Genomic DNA, 25,499 nt, shown 5'->3' with positions numbered 1-25,499 from the left:
AGAATGAGAAATGCCTGGATTGTACCACCGTTTTCATTTCCAAATGCATTCATCTGATCTTTGATGTTCGCACCAGCCCTCTGCATGTCCCATACATCTGCATTAAAAAATAATAATAATAAAAATAAATCCTTGTTTACTCTGGGTCAATACTCGTGTGACGTCTGTGTCTGTTAAAAAGGCTTTCATCTTAAAGTTTCAGATTATCATCCATATAATCTCATTCTCTGCTGTCAGTCATTTTAATACAACTATTACATGATGCACCCCCCTCCATCACCTCAACACAAACACCAGCCGACCTTCACATCCTAAACCTGTGGCACGTCACTATGTTGTGATACAAATACCCTGTAGTGTGCGTACTCAGTGGGGGGGTCAGGGAGAGTTCCTACAGGTCTTTTTCTGCCATTTGTACATTGTTAAAAAAAATATATAAAACATTAAAGAGAGAAATTACAGCTTCATTTCGGTTAAAAACACATTGTCAGCGGTTCTCCTCAAAGCTATTTACAAATCGGCGTGTGGTAACTAGTCGTCATTCAGCCGTCAAAGCAGGAGAGAGTGGGAGTCTGTTTTCAGGGAGGAAACGTGACATTTAAAAGCTGGGGTGAGCCACTTTTCTTTGGCTTTTGAAAAGGAAGATGGATTTCTTTTTTTGTGTGTGTGTGTGTGTGTGTGTGTGTGTGTGTGTGTGTGTGTGTGTGTGTGTGTGTGTGTGTGTGTGTGTGTGTGTGTGTGTGTGTGTGTGTGTGTGTGTGTGTGTATATATATAATTTTTTTTAGGCCAAAGGTTGTGTTGGAAATGGTAAGAATTATCAAAGATTAAAAATGCACTGTTTCTTTCTTTGAATCAAACTGTCACTGGATCATTTTACCTTTGCTTTGCATCGCTTAACTCACTGATCCAGTAGATATTCCCCCCTCCCCCGGCAGCATTGAATAAACCAAGACATTAACAGATCAACAGGGAAAAAAACAGAAAAAAAAAAGTCATTGTCAAGTCATTTGATGCATTAATTGCAGCCCTATGCAAACACAGGACAAAGCAATCATAGTTTATGTGGAAATGTAATTAGTGGACAGATTCTTCAAACAGCACCACGAGACAAGAGAGAGAAAACTGCTGCTGGTTAAAGGAAAAGCAGACAATCATTCAATTGTTTTCATTCAGCATAAATCACAGCAATGCACTTCCCTCCCTCCAAGCATCTCAAGTTGAGCCCGGCCACACGACCCCAGCAAGGTCGTAATTTGCACTTCTGAATACTTTTCAGTGGGGAAACACTGAGCACTGATAAAAGGGTATGTGGTCATAAACTGACATCAGAGCAGTGTTTGATCAGTCAAGGTTGGCTGACACTCAACTTCGCAGACACTGGCTCATGTTTAACTATAAACACAGCAGTGCTATCATTCTGTGACATGACCATGGCGATCATCATATCCAGTTTAGGCTCACTGAGGTAGAAACTTTTTTTGTTTTGTTTTGTTTTGTTTTACAGGTTAATGGTTAACTGAAATACTCCAGTACCTTCACTCCAGCTGCATTTGTTAACACCAACATCCAAGTTTAAGTGAAAATACTAATTTAGATCAATTAACTGTATTTTGTCATTAGTTAATGGTTAACATGGTGGAAAGGAAATCACGCTTTTACATTAAAATGCAACGTGTCCGTCTCTTACCAATTAACACTGTCGACTACGCTTTATTAGAATTCACGCAGCATATTCGTTCAAATAAAACGACATAAAAAGGACCATCAGTGAAACAAAACAACCCCAATACCACATTCATACAAAGTTTCTGTAAGGCATTCCTTCACGAGGTCACTCGTACCAGCAGAGTCTGCAGCTTCTTCGTCCCAAACTTCAGCTCCTCATTCTGACGTTTGCCAGCAAAAGAAAAGTGTTCGATTTAGCCACAATCACAGTTTCTCTGCCAGAGTGTTCCCAGCTTCTCCTGCTCAGTCTTTAACACGGCTCTGGCAATGGCTTTGGTCTGTCCTGCAGCTAAGATTAGAAACTATACATACAAGAAGAGCCACAACTCTGAAAAAGTCTTTAGATTCATGCACGAGACTGTACAGACTTTAGGTGAACTGTCTCAGCTAGACAGGACAGGAGGTTGAGTTGCAGTCCTATCTGCAGGAGGAGCCCAGCACGCTGCCCGTCGAGGGTGTGGTGGGTGTAGCGCTGTAATGGGGGTAGTTGTCGTTTGATGAGGGGCTCGGGAGGATGGAGTTTCCATTGGTGGGAGAGCAGCTGAGCTGGAGCCTCCGCAGGTACTCGGCGTGAACGGGTTTGTGGCTCTGCAGCACTTTGATGGCTTCTTCCACGGTGAACCACTCCCGCTTACGACCTGCAGAGGGAGACAGAGAACTGAAGATCAGGTTTTCTTAATCACCAGCAAAGTGCACTGTCACACAAACTGTAACTTTTGTGCAGAACAAGCCACGTAACCCCTTCTTTCCCTTTTCCACAAGCTGATTTGACTTCATATCAAAAGACAAAGTGGACTGTGAGCTTTAATAGCTTCTGCAGGTTACCCCATTTTCACTTGTTAGAAGGAAAAAAAAAAAAAAAAAAAAAAAAAAAAAAAAAAAAAAACAGTGACACTGGATTGAAACATTTCACAGAATGTCACAATGAGGCAAACAACTTGCATTCTTAATAAGATGCATTAAAGTAGGGTGAAGATACAGTATCCATCTATAGTATCTTGAAACTCAAATATATATATATATATATATATACCTGAAAACCTTCAAATATGCATGTACAGACCAAACTGACATATGCTATAAAGGTTTTCAGAGTTCAAAGCAAGAACAGAGGGGATACATTAGGCTTTGGATTACACAGACTGGATACTGACGTCCGCCGCACTGACAGCTGTAATATACTGCAGCTAAGTACCACTGCAGTAATGATCAGTGGCCTAGATTTATAGGCACCTGTTGTAACTGCCAGTGTGGTTTCTGTGCAGTACTCTAGTCTTCACATAAATAAAAAATACAGAGTATGGTGTAAGCAGCAGCACTCAAAACCGCAAGTATTGATGCTTAAGGGGAGGACATGAAGCAAAACTTTACCTATGTTGACAGAGTCTTCCCAGTCCTCGAGGGTTTCCGTCACAGTCAACACGTACACGTACGTTCGGTGCTTACGATCTTGGTTTTGCTTTAAGGATCAGAGACAGATGTATATTTAATTACAATGCAGCGATGCAATAAATCATGCAATTCACACCTACATTTATTTGCCAATTTTAAAGTAAAAAAAAATTGCAGATTTTATACAATTTGCACATTTTGTCCTGTCCTGTGAAAAGCTTACCTCAAATACACCAAGCAAGCGTCCTAGTTTGCCCTTCACACCGGCCTGAGGAAAAGATAAAGGAGAAAAGAAAATCATTCATTTCTACTGGCTGTAGTGTTTGGGAAGCACAGAGTATACTTCTTTGTTGGAAGGCTCAAGTAGCTATGGCCTCTGTAGAAGATCAGTCACAGAGATGAATAGAAAGTGAAAACAACAGAAAAGCAGCGTTCTGCATCAACACAGTGGGAACTGTGTCGCGTTTCAACATTCAGGACAGTCCAACAGATAACTGCCCACAAATAAAGAATACATATATCAGGACTGAACAAATTAAACCCCTATGACAGTTTTTGCAGAAACTAGTAGCAAAGCTACGAGCTACAGAGTTAAAGGTCGACATATAACATCAATATAAAAGATTTCACTGTCATTTATACTGTACTGGGTCATCACCTGGGTAAGAATACAATAATAAAAAGAAACTTGCTTGAATTCTGCAGATTGTTATTACAGTAATATGAGAGAGTCCCTTTCATAACAGTCATTTTATTAATTCAGATGTACTGTGTTCTGTTCACAGGCCTCAAATTACTGTTAAGACATATGTCATCTGCTCAAGTGTCAGTCTGCCCCACTGATGTGTCCTGAGGGAAAGGCTACAGGGTTTGTGAATGCACAGGAATCTAGTGAAGGGCCAAGTTTAGACCACTGACGTTGCTGAGAACACAAGGTTCTCAACCAGGGGGAACTCTGAAATACCATCAGGCTCCTCATTCACCCAGCTGCCGACACTGTACCCCTTCAAAAACCTCTCACCCTTACCTATAGACTTCAAACCTATTTCACTTTATAGACTTCAAACTTGACTTATATACGGTAACATTAAAACAAAGTCAGGGCACAGATTTATTTACCTCCTCAAACACTTCTCGCACTGCTGCGCCACATGGCTCCTCCTCTGGCTCCATCCCTCCTCCGGGGACGATCCACTGGTCTGGATGCCGACTGCTGCTGACCAGCAGAACCTGTCAAAGAAAAAGAAAAACTTTAGGAAATGCAGACTGAGTTATTATTTTTACCTTAAACCCCAATAAACCAAAGGAGTTAAAGCACGCAGGAGCATACAGAGTTTCAGTGGCCTATATTGCAACTTGAGGACATGAACCATGACCCTTGGGACTCAAAACATAAAAAAAAAAAAAAGACTGATGGTTGGAGTTGGCTTAGCGTCGCTCACAAGATGCCAAAGACAGGATTACACTCACTCGCAGAACTGAACGCAGACAGCTGTGGACTGTAGAGAGACACAGGTGGTCTTATTTCACTACTTTCTGATCTCTTTAAGAGGATCCATGCACATTTAATGCTCTTAGTGGAGTGACTCCATGCTCCATGGTGCATGCTTTTTTCTTACGAATGCGAAACACCAGATTTAAGACCACGAGACAACACAAACCAAGGCTCGGGAGCTACAAGCTAGTTCATAGATGGGATGATTGCTTTGTACCAAATTAATCAATCCAGTGTGGACTGATCCATTGTGGCCGCCATTTAAATAAGGGACCAGGTGAAAGTACTTTCAGTGTAGTCCATATCCCCTTGACTTTATACAAAAGGGGTTTTTTTTTGTCACACAGACAAATTGAGTTGCATAAAGATGCTACACACATTTAGATAAATATATATTTCTTTGAGCAAATAATCCAGTTTTTACTCCTTTATTTACTCTTTTTTTTTTTTCCCCCCACCACTTCATGTGGATGCCCATTCTTGAAAATACTCAACCCTAATTAATACCAGTGTCCATGTGGTCCCGACACAACATGAACTCAGCGGACAATGCTTGTAAACTCAGCTGGGGGCCCCTAAAATTCTGCCAGTGCTCCCGAGCGCCCCGCTGGGGTTTGAATTACACGACAGTTGCAGTGTCCACTGATACGTACAGATCAGATGTGCCTGTGTGTGCGGTTTGCGGCAGTATCCACATAGCAATCGAAAGAAACACGAAAACAGCTGCTATGAGCATTATCGCATTTAGCATGAAGCTGTGTCATCATCATTAACACATACAGCCAACAAGTGTGTTTAAAAAAAATAAACAAAGCAGGATTCTGTCACAGTCTGATGGTTCATTTAAGCGTGATTCTAGCACATTTTAGCATTTTTCCTTTTTCTGTCATAATCCAGCATCGACAAACAAGCGGGGGCGCCGGTCAGGGCAAAGGGGCCACACAGTGAACGTCCATGAATTAGTGTGAGAAATCTGTGAGCATGTGCATGTGCAACAGATGGTGAACAACGCAACCTAACTGACTTCATATGCAGTAATCTGTGAGAGAAGTCAGCCTGTCGCTTAATCCCACCTCAGCTTTCGTATGGCTTCCCTTACGTTCTCTAATGGGATTGTGGCCGCGGCTACACGAGGCTTTCTGAGGCTCTTCTAAATTGCCTGGGCTGAAGACCAGACTGTCTGACTGATACGGCACATGACTGGAGCCCTATATATCAGTTGCCGGCTGGTGTCTTGCTCACATGCCTGACTCAACCACCTGCTTATTCCCGGATTGCAGGTTAGGGTGGGGGTGATGGGGAACCGATGTTAAGTGCATGCGTGCAAAGATTTCCCTAGTGATGATGTTAAGAAGAAGCATCACACAATAGATGTTTATGTTATGTGACAGGTGTACAGCTTACATAATGGACTGTAAATGACGCGTTAAAAGAAGAGGCATTTACACAAATAGTACAAGCAGCACTGGTGCAGGGCATGCCGTTCTCTCAGGAGGGTGCAAACTATAAGAAATGTGCAAAGCTGAACCTGGTAACCTGCCTCGGTAAGCTCCCTCAACAACAGGAGGGCTTTTGCCAGTGAGATCTTTTATTTTGTTTGTCAGTGTGCAGCAGTGATTTTATTTTTCCTCCTTTACAAATGTGAATGTCACCTGCCAGAAGTCATTACTGTGCCATGAGGTTCCACGCAGGCTCACCGACTTGGCGACTTCACGGGTGTGCCAAATGGTCCTCACGTCTTAACAATGCGTGTGTGCTGAACTGCAGCCGGCGAGGATTAAGGGGAGATCGCTAAGCAGTGAGTGCGCGATGTATACAAAACACGGTGTTTCCGGGGCAGCAACAACGAAGCTCATTTTAGCGTTTAGTTGTAGTTGTTGAAGAGGAAATATTATTCATCCACCCTAAGAAAAGAGGGGTTGGGTCAATTTTGGAATGTAGAGACTGGAATCTACATTTTACAAACCATCTTTAATTAAAGAGGTTTGCTTCTTCACACTGCTCCATATTTCATACAGAAGTGCAGCAGTAGGGCACAATTTCACCTGTCCAATGCCAAATATGGACCTGCAACCTCTTTAGGCCATTCACCTACATTCAAGAATTTAGAGAATTTCCCAAACACAAGTCCTTTTGATCACAATAAAAAGAAACCATGTTACATGTTGTAAAAGAACTGCCAAAATATGTCCATTTCCTTTATATAATTATCATTATTACACTTTTATTTGAACCGTTTGTTCATTTATTTTCAGTAACTTGAACAGTCACGTGAACTGGTATTCCCGTTATCAACTAAAAAAATAATAATAATAATTATAGTATAGATTAACTAAGCTCCGCCTTCTGAGCTGTATAGCAACCCACCGAACAAAAAGACCAGTTAGTACAAAAACAGCACACAAGCTACAATTTAAAGAGGCCAAAAAAAACCCAAAAACAAAATAACTCACACCTGGATGGCAGGTCAACAGTCAGCTGATGGTGAACTCTGAGCACTGAAAACCCACTTATGTTCAGAAAGAAGGTCGGGCTAGAGGAGAGGCCTCTGGGCAGAGTTATTACAGTTCCTCCAATTTGATTTTTTTGTAATTATAAAAAATAACAAGCAAACTAGACCGATTTTTCCAGGGTTAAGAAGTCAAAAACAGGCAGGGTATTTTAAGCCATCAAATGACTATATAAATAAACTTTACTTACTTAAAATGGGTCTTTAGGGGCAGAATAAGCACGTAACCAAGATTGGTCAACATACAGTTCAAGCAGGGAGTCTTTCTTACCTTAGTTAACAGAAGCTGTTATTTTGCATAACATAAAAAACTGGAAGACTAAGACTGAAAACATTTCCTTCATGTTTGTATTTTATTATAGTTTTTTCCACCAATATGTATTTTTACTAACCTTTCCTTACACTGTTTACATTATTTGGTTTACATATATGTTTACTCTCTAGCCATAAAAAAAGAAGAGAAAAATTGCCTTGGGGGAGGGACTGTTTACTGCTTTTTTTCCTCCTTTGACAACGTAAGAAATCATAAAAGCATATTCCAAGTTTTAATTCTTTTATAGGAGAAGGAAGATTGACAAACCTCCCTAAAGGTGGCAGGGCAACATTATTGATAATTGATGTACCACATGCATGTTAGTATCAAAAAGAAAGTATTGTTTGGTAAATATATGCCAATGGTGACACTACAAACAACAACTACAAAACCCTTGTGAAACCTTACAGTGTAATCTGGCGTGCATCTACCTGGAAATGTAAATAAATGAAAATGGAACAAATGGAACTATTGTGACTGGCCTGTTCAAGCCTATACATTTCCATTTGCTTTTTCGCCACAGTCTTTGATCAATGAGATACGATTTTCCGCCCTAGCATGAGGAATAATAATCAAGCTTCGATATAAGGACTCACATATGAGGGACATCGCCAAACCAAAATCACTGAAATGGATGTGAGAGAATTTACAAAGAGGCAAAACATGAGGGACAAATACGTTAGGGAAGGGAAAAAAAAAAAAAAAAAGAGAGAGAAAGAAACAGAAAAGTCCTAGGATTTTATTTGTTTCTATCGTGGCTGGCATCACATATAAAACAGTGGGATATGACCACAAGGTAATTAACGCCATGCACAAGCATGAATGGTTATATAGCTTACGACATAACCCCTACAAAGATTCACCACAGAAATCCAAATCAGCCATAAGACATGAACTGTTTGGGCACTTTGTAACTTTTTGCATGGTGGATGCAAATTTAGCAGCAACTTGCTCAGAGGTTTTACCATGTACATATAACACTGCATGTTTACCAGTGGCATACCACTTAGACAGGGTGTGTGTCTATAAGCCTCCTCTGGATAGCGAAATACACAATGAAATACACATGAGTCATCTTTAAAGACTTCAATGTAAAGACGTGTATGCTGTAGAGCCCAGAAGTCACTGATTACACAACCTCTCTGAACACTAGTTAACTTCATGAATAGGCAAAAGATTTTCAGAACCACTATTAGTTAAAAACAGAGTCGGTCTTCTGGCATGGCCTCAAAACGGAGACAGCAGGGAGGAATATTCTGGAGGACATAAACACCTCCTCCCCATGGGGAACTGCCTGTAGCTGTCAAATAAAGAAGGCTCAACATGCCAGGCAGGCAACTGGAGGACAGAATGATGTAAAGTCACAGACACCAAAGAAGAGGAGCGCAGGAGACATGATTGATGGTGCTGAGAAATTAATATAGTGGCTGCATTATACGACAACTAATTAGAGTCATAAACAAGCAACTTCGGAGGAAAACAGCACAAAATGCAAATGCAGAGAACACATGCGACTTCATTCTTGATGTTAAGATGTAGCGTCTTCTCAAACTGGTAACCGGCCACCACCATTTCCATGATGACAGCATTTGTTACTTGCTGGGATACTTTCAATATCAAACCATGGGGTAAAATCTGAGAAACACAGAGGTTACTGCTAAAACTGTTATCCTGATAACACTTATGGCATTAAAATTCACTGTGTTAAAAGCCTCTGACGGCAACTGCTAGATTTGACATGGGGGTGGTGGCTTTCAAGCAAGAATACCATGTGACATCATCACCTTATAAAACTGCTTTGCATTTATATGGAATCATAGTTTGTGACACTCAGGTGAATGCAAGAATATATTCTTCAGTCTAAAGCGTTGATACTACTCCATTGCGCACACCTTTGAGTAGCTGTAGCTCAGGGCCAAACAGCCAAGTAGTTATTCCTGTTATATTTCTGAGATGTTAGCTTAAACTTCACCACCTGGGACGCACTGTAATGTAAATTATCTGCAAACAAGTCAGCGCGGTCATGGAGAGCCCCCAAAACTGACCGAAGAGACCCTGGTGCTAACCATGAGATAATGGTAGGTCACTGGAACCCAAGAACTGAATTCTGGCTTAGACAAAAGGGTCGACAGAGCAGGTAGCTCCCCTTGTTTGATTCGCCACCAGTTTTACTTCCCGACACAACCCCTGAAGAGATTTTTGTCTGCGTCTGGAAACAAACAAGTGACCCTTCGCTCACCGAGTGAATGTGTTAAACACTAAACCACTGGAAGCACATTAAGAAGGTAGACAACTAAATTAGCAAATCTGAGCAACTGTAGCTCTAGTAGTTGAAGATTTTATGGCCCAGCTAGAAAGTATTGTACAGGCCTTTCTGTTAGACCAACAGCGGCAGACAAAAGGCTGAAGAAGGAGGGAGGACCAAAGCAAAGCAAAACAATGAAAATTTCAGGCTGGAAAGCCAAAATGAACTGAAGGTGACTGTAAAATAGCCATATTGCAGCTTTGAGGCAGCATGGACATTACATAATTCAGTGAGCACACAATTTGATTGAATTATACCAAGCAACGACCACTGGGGAAAATAGTGCTGAAATTCTTTTACTATGATGCATCACATTAACCACATATGTTAGCACACTAACATATGTGGCTTTCCTATTACTGACATGTTTAGACTTAAAGTAGACACACATAAAAACACTGGCTCTTTTTGCTTGATTATTCGTTGTGACAACTTAGCACTGTGGTGATGAAATGTAATTCCACCAGCTCAACCAACTTGTCTGTCTCTTTGAATTGTCAGCTTCCCATTTTTCACTGTTCGAAGTTAAACTATTGCTATCACAGAGTCTCTGGCCTTATGGGCCCTGCTTTCTCCTTTCCCTTCCAAAACAAAAACAGCTGAGCAGATCTAGAGCTCCTGTTCCACCAGAGTTAGGTATCCAATGTGTACATGTCTATATGTAGTAGGGCTGGGCGATATGACCCAAAATTCATATCTCGATATTTTTTAGCTGGATGGCGATATAAGATATATCTCGATATATTTTTTTAAAGCCATAAAGTAAGAACAAGAAGAGAGTTCTTAGTCAAAGCTGTGTCCCAGATGTCACACAGGCACTTTTATTAACATAGAGCAGATGTACATAAAATTTACTCAAAAATAAATTATGAGCATTTATTAAATAATAATGCTCCATAAATAAAAGAAAACAATGTTGTTTTTGTGCATAACAAAAAGCTCACAATTGTGCAGTCAAAATGTAAACTAAAAGACGCTGAGCATAGTAACAAAGACAGATTTCACAGCTGCTCTGTTCCCAACTTGTACTGCGTGACTGACAGCCTGGAGTTTGAAATCCGCTTCGCAACCACGTCTCTTAACAGGTGCCATTTATGGTCCTTATACACAGTAGGGTAATATTACGTTGAAGCACAGTACGTATCACTCCGCGAGGCTCAGCCGTAATGCTCCGACAATCCATCAAGCGGTGCAGCTCCGTAGCTTACCAAAGTCGTACTAAAACATTTTTTGACAGATTGCTGAGCGCCGTGTTCCACATAAAATCGGTTCGCGGCCATCAAGCACAACCAGAATTCATACATAAGGCGCGCTGTCAACTTTTGAGAAAATGAAAGGATTTTAGTCCGTGCAGCACCTCTGGGCTGCATGGCGTTAGCGTGGTTAGCTCGTTAGCGTGGTTAGCTAGCTAACACATTGACGCCGTCCAGCCCCACGCACGGGGCGATGCGCAGTAACTCGTTAACGGAGATTTGCCGTGTCCATCTTGTCGCTTCCTGCAGGTGAAGCGATGGGGGAGGAGGGGGAGTTGTGTTCAGTGAAAGAGAGGCGAGGCCGAGTAACGTTGCGTAGAGACGGAAGTGGACGAAAGAGAGGCAAACTTGCGGCTCCACAAGTATAATTATAACGTAACATAGACTATATCGATATAAAGGATATTGTCAGATCTTATATCTCGTATAAAAATATATCGATATTTTTTAAAAACTCGATATATCGCCCAGCTCTAATATGTAGTGTATATGTGTCACTACAAAGCTTACACTTCATGTGAATCGTCTTCAAAAATCACCATTAGTGCCAACCCAGTTACAGTAAGAGCATCACATCAGTTCTCTTACTTAAAGCTGAGTCATGTTTGTGGTTGCAAACCCAGACATGCTTGTTAAAGTCCTGAGGGTAGTAGTCACCTACATCCTTCTGTTGTCACAATATTACAGTACACTAATGCAAGTAAAAATGGCCAAACCAAAACAATTCTAAAGAAAGCAAAACTGCATCTCTGCACAGTATCTCTATTTCTTTTATGGCTACGCATTTAAAAACAAAAAAAATCTTACATAACAACAGCATACCACGTCCACATGTGCAAACAAGCAGATATACTGTTTGCATGCTTGTAAAATTCCTGATATGGTGTGTTTAACAGCCAAACACTGGAGAGCCTAGGCAGAGCTCTTAGTGGCTGTCTAGTGACAGCAGACAGTGATGTCTTTACTGCACATTGTGTAACACTTTGTTTATGCCAGGCCAAAAAACGGCTAAATATAGTCAAGCCAGAATATGCAGGGGACAGCCTTGACTTTTGTCACTTACTGGTGAAACATTCATGCACGTAAACCAGTTAACCAGACCAGTTAGCAGACAGAGACATTATATAAGGTCCATTTTTACAGCTTTTGATAATTAGGGGGGGGGTTGAAGTTACAAAAAAATATTGCAAAAAAGGGGGAGGAAACAGTCACCCCACAAAATAAAAAAATAAAATAGAAAACTATGGTAGTTTAAAATCTGGCGGACGTCTCACTAAAGCCCTGCCTTAGGTTACCTTAAATCTCCTTTGAGGTGGGTCTAAAGCACTGCCCATCAGAGCCTGTCACATCCATTCATTATTTACATGTGATGGTCCCTTTAAATCCTAATCAACAGTATTGCTACGCAGCAGCCCGCCCAAGGCCGGCGGGATGCAGCATAACCGTGAATGAAGCTGCTCGGTCATGGACGTTTACATTATTGTCATATTAAAATGACCTTACATCTGATAAATATATTTAGCAGTATACCTGTGGCATATATTGTTACCCCCCCCGCTCAGCCCACGCCACTGTTAAACCCTCTACTAAAGGAAACGTACAAGTGAGCGCCTCGCCCCCCTTCTGCTCGTTGCTTCAAGCTAGCGAAAAGCTAACGGGAAGTTACTTTCAAAATAAGAGCCCCGCCTTACTTGAGAGGGCAGTTTCACATTGCGCTGCTGCCCGTGTGTTTTATTTTGAAACAAACGTACTATTAGTCTTATGATGCTAGGTGAAGGTGGCTCGACAGCACCGCTTTTCCCCCCTTTTCTCTACGTGCTCCTCAAACTAGCCTAAACTGGATGGCCCAAGGCACATCAGCAGCACGCAAACACAAACCAAAAAGACAGTGGCTTTGCCAGCAAACACGTAACTACACCTAGTAGGCAACACCATAAATCAAAGCCCGTGTGTCTTATTACGGATCGTTGTGCGTTTTGAAAAAGAGCATCCCTGTGCACTTTGAATGGCTGCTAGATGCAGATTGATTAGGCCACAAAGTCACAGCACACAAACGCTGCATATTGTTGATAAGATGCAGGAAAACAGCGTCACACTGGGATAACCTTTCTTACCTCTTCTTCGCGTTCATTCTTGAAACACAGACAAGCCGCTCTCTTCTTGAAACCGTCGCCATCGTATGTCCTGGTCTGGTTTGGTTTGAGCTTCATCATTGATTTGGAAATGTGCCTCCTTGAGTAAGAACCGGCAAAAAAAAAAGCAAAATAAAAGAAGAAAAAAAGGTGGAGGGGGTGTCCAATTAGTCAACAGCACAGCCGCCGCATTGTACTGCTCTATGCACCCGATGGGCAGATCAGGAACGGAGGATGTATGAAAGATCTCGTCAGACAATCCTGGATTTAAGCTTGTCCTTGTGAAAATAAGCACAAATCAGAGCCTCTGATGTGTAAGTCAAGCCCCCAGATGCTACCTGCGATCTCCAGTCGGCAGTATGTGCGCGCAGTCCCGCAGGTTGAGAGCTTATGTAGAGTGCAGCCTACACAGCACAGCCCTCCTCTGGATCCATTTGCGTATGGCCGCTGACTCAGTACAATGAACAAGCAGCCCGGAGTTTCGGAAATACAGATCACTCCTCTGAGGAGGGGATGAGCTAATTGGATGGGTTTGTGTAAAGTGGGCGGGGCTAGGCGTCTACTAAAACATAGATTGATACGTAAGTTTATTATTTTGTTTCCAGTAGTACAAGAGGGAGCTTTTTATCAAACATCCAGTGTGTGGTTCCTGATAAGAATTTTAGCAGGTCCTGGGGATCATTTTGTTGCAGTGAAAAAGAAAAAAATCATGCTGATTAGGACTGCCCCATATCCTAATCCAACAAAAACAAATCTTGACCAGGCACAGGTATATCTACATATTTTCTGGCACCTTCCACAGACGTTTCGTTTTTTTCTTTCTTAAAGCCCAACACAGACACAAATGCAGATGACATGACCTCAGTGTCCGCAGTAGCTACAGCCTTGATGTTGGTGTGGCGGAACTTCAAAAGGAACGGGGGGGAGAGAGACAAATCTGTCAGAAGACAAGATAACAATATTTATGCTCTGGTGGCAGTTTTACAGTCCATCGCAGACATAAGGTAAACAGTATTATATACTCAGACTCGTGTGCGAATGAGAACCGAGGAGGAAGTAAAACTACTGTTTAAAATCTAACTGAATTAATGGATGACTTGTCCTTGACAGAATCTAATTCTAATAAAGTGAAATGACATTTTTGATCTTTTGAAGTATGATATTTTGATAGAGGACATTACTGATTTCTGGCCTTTACATTTTCCTGGTATTGTTCACTGACTCGCTGATTTCTGATCTGGGATATAAAAGACAGACTGAAAGTTTAAAAGACCATCTTTTAAGGAAACACTCAAATTGTGAAATCCCAGTTTTAAATCCCCCAGATATGTGCTAATCATATTAGTACCAGACCCACCAGACCTGGAGCTCTCCTTGAATTATCATGGCTCGGCTGAGCAATACCACCTCTCAGATCCCACAAAGAGAATGGATTTACAAAGCATTTTCCATGATATAGTCAGCTGTGTCAGTTTTATTGAATTGGATTTTATGGGTTTTCTTTTACAGGTTCCACCTTTTGTACATCCACATGTAAGAAGTAGACATTCTGTCTACTTCTATGTGCCTTACACAGTCTTCTTGCTGTAGTAAGTTGTTTTTCTAGTTCAAATGAACCAGCTGCTTAAAAACCTCTTAGATTTCTGCTTTTTGACAAAAGTGTGCACACGATCACGTACAACACATTCTGTCCAGTGTTGGGAAATCACTGAGATACTCCCTGCTTTCACTGACTTTATGTCATTACAGAGGTCATATTCTGAGTGTGTTATTCCCACTCAGCAGGAAAACAAACATGTAGGTATCAGAAGTATTTTTCTGAGTTACTTCTGAAAACTAGAATTAGGCATCTTGATGTTGCAACTGTTTTTTTGTCAGAGGTTGTGACAACAAACTCCTGACCTGTTCTTCCTGGGAAGACTATCAAATAGCAGTTGCTCTCGTGTACCTGTGGGAAGTGCTAAGTTATCAGCTAAGTAAATGTAGTCATTGTTTAAATGATGTCTTTTAAACTCACTCCAGATAATCAACTTGCAGTCTAATGGTGACAGAGTAGAGCACGTGTGCTGATGGCACACATTAACTGAGTGGGAGCCTGGCCTCGGTTTACCTTTGACCTGCAGGCCAGCATGCTGTACGCCTGCAAATAACAACATCAAAAGCAAAGTCAGCTCCGGAAGATAAAAATCCATAAATTAATGAAATTGATCAAAGGGGAACCGGCACTGTGATATCCGACTTGTTTGTGAAGATTTGTGGAGATAGTCAAGTGAATCTTTATTCTGTCTTTAAAGTTTCAGGAGATAAATGCTGGCAAAATGAAATTGTGTATCATAGATCCCTTTGACTCTCAGTTTTCTGGCAGTTAGGCCTTTGTGTAGTCATTAGGTCAAATACTTTGGCATTAAAGGAAATGCTACTTTAGCTTTCACGTGGCTTGCCATTCAAGATTTCCTTCACTCCTGTACTTTCCCTCAAGATGTAACTTATGGATGCAATGCCAAAACACTGGCCTCATACATTCTTGTATCCCTCAGGTTGCACTTTGAGAAGCATTTTATTTGTTAGAAACAGTTGGAGAAGGCTTAAGTTCTGCATCCACTAAGATTGCAAACAGGCTAAATACTACTTCTGATGAACACTTTTATATTTAGCTTTTTAGGTTTGTCCATGGACGTCCTGATGTAGAATGATGTAGTAGAACGTGAGGCAGAGCTCTGAGATATCAGACCTCCAGACTGGATTCAGGAGACATACACTCTCTCTACTTCTGCACTCACATATTTTCACTTCCCATGTGTTTATAAACTACTACTGCATCACATTAAGATGTACCTCCTCTCTCTTATAATGTGTGTCAGAGGGTTCTTCCTGTTAAAAGTGAGTTCTTTCTTCTCACTATTGTCCAGCGCTCTCCTCATAGGGGACGGTGCGATTTTTGGGGTTTTCTCTCAAATATGGTATGGCCTTAACCTTACAATATACAATCCCAATTTTTTTTAAAGTTAAAATGCTATATGAAAGTGTCAATAAAATCTCTTAAACTCATATTCTATTCACAACAAAAGATAACAAATCTTTACACTGAGAAAATGTAATGTAATGCTCAACTTTCCTGGCAGGCAGGTTAGTTCAGCACACAGACTCTTCTACTAAGCAATGCTGTTGAAATACAGGGATAGACACAGTGTGCTGTTTAATATTGTCTTTCTGAAATATACAAGGTCTTCCCTCAACAAGATGTCGCTGGAAGGGAATATATGTTGCTCTAATACTTGCGCACACCTTTCAGCATTGATGGTGCCTTTCCAGATGTGTAAGCTGCATCCTCCATAGACAATAATGCACCCCCTTTTCATTGGAGATGAAGGTCTTTGAATTGAATGCTTAAAACGAGCCAAATGGTCCTCTGGAGGATGTGGCATCCATGTTTTCCAAATAATGTCCAATTTCAAATTATCTGACCACAGAACAATTTTCCTCTTTAACTCAGTCGATTCTAAACTAGCTTTGGCCCACAGAAGTTTCTGAATCATGCTCACATGTGGCTTCTTCTTTGCATGACGGAGTTCCAATCTGCACATGTGGATGGCACGGCATTGTATTATGTACTTTAGATAATGAGATATTCAAAGTCGTTACAATTTTGTTCACAGTCTTCAGTGACCTTTGTCAAGAATCTCCGCCTCTCTAAGATGCTCTTTTTTGATACCCAGTCATGTTTCTGAGCTGTTTCAAATTAACCTAATTAGCTGCAAAATGTTCCTTCAGCTGTTTTGTTTTAGTACCACTTGCTTTTATAGCCTTTTGTTGCCCCAGCTTAACTTTCTTGAAACATGTTGCTGCCATCAAATTCAAAATGAGCTAATATTTTTCATGACATAGTCAAATGTTTCAGGTTGAATAGTTAATATGTTTTCTGTGTTCTATTGTGAATCATTGCATTATATTTATATTTTTGACTTTTTGGAGGGAGTAAAGCAACTTGAGGTGATAGTTGGGAAATGGTGCAGCATAACCACTATTCAGTTTCTTTCAGTTTGCTGATTTACAGAAAATCATTGGGTGTAGTTTTGAGATTGTGCAGAACTAACTGATGAGCTCACTAGTGTCATGAGACTGATACTCAGTGAAACAGGCTAATCGTGATGATCCCAGTGACCCCTTTTCACACGTTTTCCCCCATGAAATTGGGAGGGGTGTGGGGACAGAGAACTCTTGACTCCCCCTTCCATTTAACCTAGAAACTTCTGTGTGGAAAAAAAAACAGGTAAACCCCAGTCATATTATCATTCAAATCACTGTTGTCATCAGTTGCTTCAGATGTAAATACAGCATCAAATGCAGGTCATCGTGTTACTGCAAGTCAGACAGCATCATCATCTTGTTTTAGCAATGGTTTCCTGGCTTTGCACTGATCTGATCTCCTAGACCATAATTGCAGAGCAATTCCAACATAACCTATAAATAATTTAAAAGATAATCATTTATTTGCAATATGCTATTTAAAGTAATGGCTACAAAGGGGAAAAGCATTGTAGGGAGTGTGTATATTTCTTCAAATAGTCCAGATAACTGCATATCCAATGGCTTAAGTGGTCATCTTAAGTTTACAAATGACTACAGAGTTTCTGCAGGTTGTCATTTGTATCCATACCATCAGGGTAAAGGAGATGTGCTAGAAAATTTATGTATTTATAGACTCTTGATGTCATTTGCATGATATATTATAAGTGATTTATAATGGGCTAAAATTAGAAACAGACCAGCTGAACCAAATCTTGCTCCTTAATATAACAACAGATGTTATCATCCTGATGGCATCGGTGGAAAATAAATCTTTCTGTCATCATATACTTAAAGTGGTTTATCATCGCCGTCTTGCATAGCAAAGGAGGGTAATTAAGAGGTCCCCATTTAGCCGAGGTGTGAGGGGAATATACGGATCCGGTTTCTTCTGGCTCATGCTGAGACAGATGGATGGACACAGAACTGACTGTCTTCACTTTATCAGGAGAGTCTGCCACAACATGCACACATGGATACACGTGTCACTTTTTTTAATACAAAGAAATAGTGTATACATGTTGCTACATCTATAGATGCACACACATACACCCACGCTCTCACACACGGAGTCCAATCTGCCTCTTCATTTGCCTGTGATCCGCTAAGTGTTAGCAGCCAACTGTGATTATGCCTATAAAATCCTGAGCTGATTAGCTCACCCATAAGTCTCTTCTTTGACCTCAGCGCTGAGCCTTCAGTCATGAGCCATCTGAGGGACTGGCTACTGGCCAGATAGCACAATCCTGAAAGGATCTCTGATATAAAAGATGGAGATGTCCTCATCCAGATAAAGACAATGAGACATCATTTATCCCTTTCCTAAGTTTAGCTCATGGATAATCGTCATGCTGCAGCTATCAGGATAATTTTAGGTCCAGCCATCTGTTTTCCCATAAGGTCTCCATTATCGAACACTTAAATGAGTTTTTTGCAACACATCCTTCCCTGAAATACAGTCATTATTACAAGCAAATATGCAACAATAGTTTTCAGGTACTGAGCGTGAAGTGAACGTTTAATGAGATGAAACTCATCTGATAAACTCCTGCTGGCTGGCCAAGGCTGACAAGATGGATGTGTGCTGCTGTCAGCTGTTGAATATAAGCCTGTGCAAAGGTAGATCTATGCTGTATCTTCACCAAGGCAGAAACCGAGAACTTGAATCTGACTCAAGTTGGAGGGCTGCCACTCCCAGGAGTGACTCCTTAAAACTTGAAATTTCTGACTTCCGACTTATTTAGGAACGCACCAAAAGCATTGATTTAAATCCAACTGAGATGCTTTGGCACAACCTTAAACAAGTCAATAATACTTAAACCTCCCTTGGCTAATATTAATATCTGTTTCATGATCTAACCATCTAAGGTTGACAAATATGTAAAAAAAGAGAAATCAGAAAAGGGTCGAATACTTTTTCACAGGCCTGTAAATGTCAACAACCACAGATATTGACATGATTGGCTGAACTGTGTGAAAATGTCTGATATGGTGAAGTGTATGCTAATGAGGTGGTAACTCTTCAAAGTGTCTTCCTCTTACAGAGCCTCAGGATTATTCTCTGCTTGTGATTGCTCACTATGTTGTCAATGAGCCTGTTCTTAAAAAGTCGTTTAAGAACAGTAAATGTGTGAAGAAACAGTACTTCACACATTGTGGCCAACCCGTTTCACAGTTCAGTCATACAGCTAGCTCTTTGGTATGTAACGAGCACAAACATCTACTCCATTGTTGTGGGACAGAGAGTTTGCTGTAGAAGCAGTAATGGGTGTTTACAACAATTATGCAAAAGAAATTCACAGGTCAGCCAAGGTAAAAGTCCCTCTACTCCCACCCCACCTTCAGCACACACACACACACACACACACACACTCGCACCCATAAATAAACATCTTTGTCTCCAGAGTAGTTTAGTACCTCTAGCATTACCTGACAAGTAGCTATTATGTGAACAGAGTCACACAGGCAGCTGGAGGTTTGCTATTCTCTGAGAGAAGTCTGTCTATGTACTGTGCTTATAAAGGGGTAACATAAGTTTCTCTAGATGTAAGTGTATGTATATGTGCCTTGGGTGAAAGAAAGAAATCTCAATTCCAGATCAGAGAATTTCAAAAACTTTTGATGACTAAGTGGAAAAGAGGAGCACACACGAGCCCTTTTTTATGATTCGTAATCTGTCCTTTCAGAGAATAGTGGTTTTTGTTGGGAATGTCACTTTTGTTTATGTCTACATAAACAAAGGAGATGTATAATATGTAATATATAATCTCTCCAGGGTACACTGGAGAGATTATATATTTCATTTCACCTGGAAATGCCTGGAATAACCCGTTAAACCCGCTGTCGCCATGAACCAACTTTAGATAAGAAGAAGCTGATGGATGTGTATGGCGATTGAAACCCAGCTGTATGAGTTTTAGCTTTAGTCTGATTCAGCATCATGTCAAGAAGCCAAGAGTTAAAGACGAGTACACTCTCTGTCTTGTTCTGTGGTTCCATGTTATTGTATGACAGGAAGTCTGGATGAATGAAAAGTGCCCTTGTGCATTCTTTTATTGTTATTTGAGGGCCACCACTGGCCCGTGGGACACAGTTTGAGAACCCATCTTTTAGATTAAACTGAGTGGAAACATAAAGGTGCATTGTTGGTAATGCAGCAGAATTTTAAAGGTTTAAGGCTTTGTTGACAGTACACTGATAAACTGTTTGCAGTAAAAGCCAAATCCACATTACCAGGATTCAGAAAAAGTAGAGATATCTTCCAGGGCACAATGAAGCTTTAAAAGCAACACCTGTCATTAAAAGTATGAAGCTGATATGGCATATGTATAATAAAACACAGCAAAGAAGACACAGTACAACACTAGCATTTATTAGGAGTTATAATTTGAGCCAGTGTATAAAAAACATTCCCCAAATGTACATTTTTATCTCCCTCTTTCGTCTCTACTAGCTTCTTAAGAATTTGCCTGACTTCCACTGGGTTATTTAGCTATTCAACTAACTTGATCCATCTTATCCTTATCGGATGGTGGTGGGTTGGCAGTGTTTTCTGGCCAAAGACTTATGCAATTGGAAATTTAACAAAGGAGAGTTAGCATTGTGTAAGTGTGCAACTTTATAGCTTTAAAGTCTTTTTGGAATGTGGTCTCTTTGCAATCTTCACCCAAAAATCACATCAACATCTTTCCTCCAGTCTATACAACAGGATAAATACAGGTCTCAAAGCCAAGGATGGAAGAATGACTTGCTTGTGAAGGCTGAAGGGCACAATGGGGACTTGTGGCTGCATATTCGAACCTGTCATTATGCTAGCAGGGGATAAAGCAGACTCAGTGAGAGTAAACATCACTTATGATGAATTGCTCAGAAAGACACAGAGAGATCTTGCCAGAAGATTAATCTGAAAAGGAATTATATATTAGGCATAGTAATTTACACAATGTGTAAATAGTTTTTCATGCTCTAGAGCATCACATTGAAGATTCATGAAGAATAAATACTTCACAATGATGTTATCTCACTACGTTAAACTGTTGAGGCTACCTGTGACCAAGTGTTTCTCTAACAATAATGCCTCTGTCTCCTCGAGGTAGAGCAAAAACACAGACACTCTATAATCATGTGAAGATTAGGCTTTAAAGGGGCATAAACAAACCCAGACAGTGACAGCTTGCCCAAATGTGGGAAAGTCGACTGAAACAAAACCCCACAGCCACGATGACACAAAGCCTGACAAAAAGAAGCAATCCACCCAAACAGCTCAAAATGCGTCTGGGAGGAGGGCATATGGCGGTAACTGACAGCAGGGAAGAGAAAGCCAAAGTTACTCATGACCCTTAGGAGTCATGTGAGTCAGTAACTTGAGCAAACTAAGTGCATCATGTTTCAAAAAGTTGGATATTTGAGAACGCGTCGACCTTGTGTTTGTTTGTTTTTTACAACGTGAGCAAACACCAGTTTATTGCTTTAACCCACTTAATCCCACTGGTCACAAAAAGGACCTGTAAAAAACCATTAAGCCATTAGAAGTTTCAAAGAATGTTTCTGAATTATGCATCAATACATTTTAAACAGGTACTGAAATACAAAAGTGTTTCAGTTAAATTTATGCAGCGTCACATGTTCAGCAGAACTTCTCACATGACTGGAGCTGGTTTTTCTCTGGTTAAACCATGAGAATAAGGTACAGCAAAGCGCCCAGATGAAAGGTTATTAAAGTATGTCAATATAAACATGTGGCCATTTGTTTTGGTACACATCAGGCGTCCAGTATTAACGTCTATAGATGTTCAGTTCTTCACCTTTGTACATCTCATCAGCAATAATAGCGACCGCACTCATGATGCAGTGTATCTGTGTACATACATACTCATACAGAGGTATGGTTCTTGTGCTTGCCATCATAATCACTGTCCTCAGTGACTGCGATGGCTGTGGTTCAGATATGGAGCATGAAGGGGACGTATGCATGTTGACATCCAGGTTGTTGAACTGCTGCAAACAGATCGTGATAGGAACAACATTGTCAGTGGTGATGATGCCCCCCTTCTCCCCCATACATCCCTCCCCTCCCCATGGCTAATAATGAAAAGATGTAAGCCTCTACCTACCAGCCAGAAGCACAGCTGCAGGTGGTCCCTAAAATATATCTAACTCCACCACTTTGGGAAGCGACCCCTGAGTGGGCATTTCACTCAGACCAGGAGGAGCTAATAGTCACCTCAGGCACTTCACACGTGACTGCAAACCAGGTGAGATCCTAAAACCTCTGAACCCAACACCTTCCACGCCTTGGTTACACCTAGAAATTCTGTCCATAAAAACTATGAATAAAATCAGTGACAAAGAGCAGCCCTAGTAGAGGCCAACACCCACCAAGAATTAGTCTGTTTTATGACTGGCACTACAGAGACGGGATAACTGGAACGGATAAAAACTGTCACGAAACCATGATTCCTTCAAAGGTTTACTGATGGCACATAATCTGGATATTCTTATGTTTGGGAAAAATTCTGGATTAAATAGGTTACAGGCTGCTGGGGAAAACAAAACACTGACACACAGTAGGAAGTTTAAAAGGATTTGTGGAATTTTTAATGGATAATGTATGTTGAATTTTCATTAAAGTAACTGAACAAGTAAAAAAACAAAGCCTGTGTTCTCACGTGTATAATAAGATGTAATAAGTGGTTTTAAAGAGGAAAAACATAAGCAGACAGGAGGTTTTCCGCAGAGAACATCAACAGGAAAAGTAGGTGGTCTGTATTGTCATTGTATGATCCAATGTTTTGCATTTAAAGTGCTCTATTAAAACCCTATGATAAGTCATGATGAGCTAGGAATGTGATCTGTCAGGCCTTGCTTTGTAAGTTGCGGAAGTTAAGTTGGTGAATGTGGTATCATCTTCTTTTGTTTTATTCATCTCCTGACAGGCTGGGCTGAGAAAACAGCCAGGCCTGTCAGAACATGTGTTCTGAACATGCCAGTGTCATCAAAAGCCATGATATTGTTCATCCATATGCAAAACAGAACATCCAGACTGACGGTATGCCATGAAAATTCTTTGTCTATTATTTGCACATTATCTCATCGGTCCTTTCTGTCATAAATGAATATTTAATATTCACTTAAGCTTTTGTAGTATTTTGCCTCATTTTGGAGTCTTTTTTCTGTGAAATCTCCGCACCATTCAGGTCTTTTCTTTTTATCATGACCACATGTTCCCAGAGATCCTGGGCATCCAAAGCATGTGTATTATTTGATTAACCTCACATCCTTAAAATTCAGTTAGTCAGTTTATAAATTTCATTTTATGCTTTCCCCCACTCCAAAATGTTTAGGCACAATTGTGAGCAACCCAGAACCTAATGCATTTTGTCTGGTGATAAAATTAGTAAATATCATCACAGACTCACTACAGTGAGAGTTAGAAGCAATTAAATGTCTCAGATATGCAAAAATGATCATCAATGTATTTTAACCTCTGCAGAATTCATGTAACCATGAGGTCTTTGCTCAAATCAAATCAAACATAATCCAAATCATATCATAAAGCAAATTTAGAGTGAAAAGAAGCATATCCCCAACACTAATCTTAAAATAAATACAGCAGTATAGATACAAGGAATCAAAGTTGCTCCACACTCCACATGACAAGCCCCTGGCCAATGGCCAGCTTCTTCTATCTTGACTTGAGATACAAGAGATTTCTGATCCAGCAGTTACAGTACAGTACATTGCACCATGACCTGACAAATATTCACACTGCAGCAAAATCCTCCCTCTGTAGACGTATTCTTTTTATGTCTCAGCACCCATCCAGCGTCTTCCCCTTATCCCTTCCCCGAGGCGCGGTGCTGTTTTATGAATGAGCTGTTATGCAAGAAAAAGTGACCTGAATACAGACAGACAAAGAGGAGGGAGGGGGAGAGGAAGGGAAGGGAAGGAGGACTAAAAGTGCTGAGTGGCTGCATTTCAGGTGACATCACTCTGTTACAAAGAGAAAATACCAAATCATATGATTCATTACGGCTGTAATTGTTAGTACTATTCGGGCATTGTTATAAGTACGTGTTTCACCGGCTGGCATAATCCTGCTAAAACTGGAGATTTGCAGATGATTGTCATAATGTATAAGGTATAATCATCACAGTGACCTGATAAAGACCAGCACAGATTTCTGTGGTTATCACTGGATTTCTGCCAGGATGCAGTGACACCGGGCTTGGGCCCATGCATCTATTAGTAAGAGGGCAGCAGTTGCTCTTAAAATACAGTTTTTCATTGTAAATCCAAATGAGTGAGAACATGATTTTTTTTTTTTTTTATCTTGAGAAGATAAAGATTTGTCTGTGAAAATGTGGAAATAGATGAGAAGTCGAAGCATCCTTTTTCTGAACCGCTTATCCAGTTCAGGGTCATGAAGTTGCAGGGGCCCATTGAGTTTTCAGAAGGCAAAAGGTGAAGCGCACCCAGGCCATGTTATCAGTCTATCGCAGAACTAAGATGAAACGCTTTGTTCCAAAATCTTCCAAAATGAATATTTGTTTGCAACAACTTAGATCCCTGTGGATCTTAGGATTACCAAGATGACAATAAAGCTTCCAGCTTCAGGTGCATAGACACATATCAAAAAACATCCTGCATGGCAGCAGCTTCACCAAAGCTGACAAAAAAAGTGTGTCTTAGAAACAGCACAGGGTATTATTGGCACAGAAATGCCATCACAAGTGCGTCCTCAAAGCACTCTCTGCATGATGAGGACAGAGGACATCATAAAAGACATTCCACACCCTGGACACCATCTGTTTGAGCTCCAGGTCAATCCTCACATGCACAACCAGGCCGGAGAAAAAAAACCTCCAAATTCTGCAGCATGATTGAACTCTGAGTCTCCTCTATCTGACACGCTTATGTTTTGCTATCACTGAAGTGTGTCCAACTTTTACTATTTGACATGCTTATGTGTACAATGTGATCCCAGCTCAAATACACTACTAGATACTTTTCTACATCCTGAAGAGCTTAGTTGCATTCCTCTTTTTCAATAGCTGTATTTATACTTTTAAAAAACACTTGATTTGATTTATATCTCTGTATCATTGGTCTCTTTCTTGCCATGTCGTGTTCCTGACTTATTTATTTATTGAAATATGCACTAAAAGTGAGGATGACACAACTGGCTCTTGAATCGTAGTAAATGGACACCTGCTTTTTCTAACTTCAGTGCGTTTGCACTCGCTGTGTTATCTTCCACCTTATGGCACAACTTATCTCTGATGATTGCGAGAGTTCTGGGTTGAGTC

General features: G+C 40.7%; 1 protein-coding gene across 1 annotated transcript; it reads right to left on the bottom strand.

The window, feature by feature from the left end:
* Positions 1-1,260: 1,260 nt before the first annotated feature.
* Positions 1,261-13,603, bottom strand: nudt4b (nudix (nucleoside diphosphate linked moiety X)-type motif 4b). The gene is made up of 5 exons (XM_080886936.1): positions 13,108-13,603; positions 4,238-4,348; positions 3,342-3,386; positions 3,098-3,185; positions 1,261-2,364 (listed from the first exon to the last, which is right to left on the bottom strand). The coding sequence occupies exons 1-5, from the start codon at positions 13,204-13,206 to the stop codon at positions 2,144-2,146; spliced, it is 564 nt and encodes a 187-aa protein (XP_080743062.1). The 5' UTR covers positions 13,207-13,603; the 3' UTR covers positions 1,261-2,143.
* Positions 13,604-25,499: the final 11,896 nt, after the last annotated feature.

Source organism: Rhamphochromis sp. 'chilingali' (genome assembly GCF_963969265.1).
Source record: "Rhamphochromis sp. 'chilingali' genome assembly, chromosome: 7".
Taxonomy (NCBI): domain Eukaryota; kingdom Metazoa; phylum Chordata; class Actinopteri; order Cichliformes; family Cichlidae; genus Rhamphochromis; species Rhamphochromis sp. 'chilingali'.
This window is presented reverse-complemented; position numbering and strand designations above follow the sequence as displayed.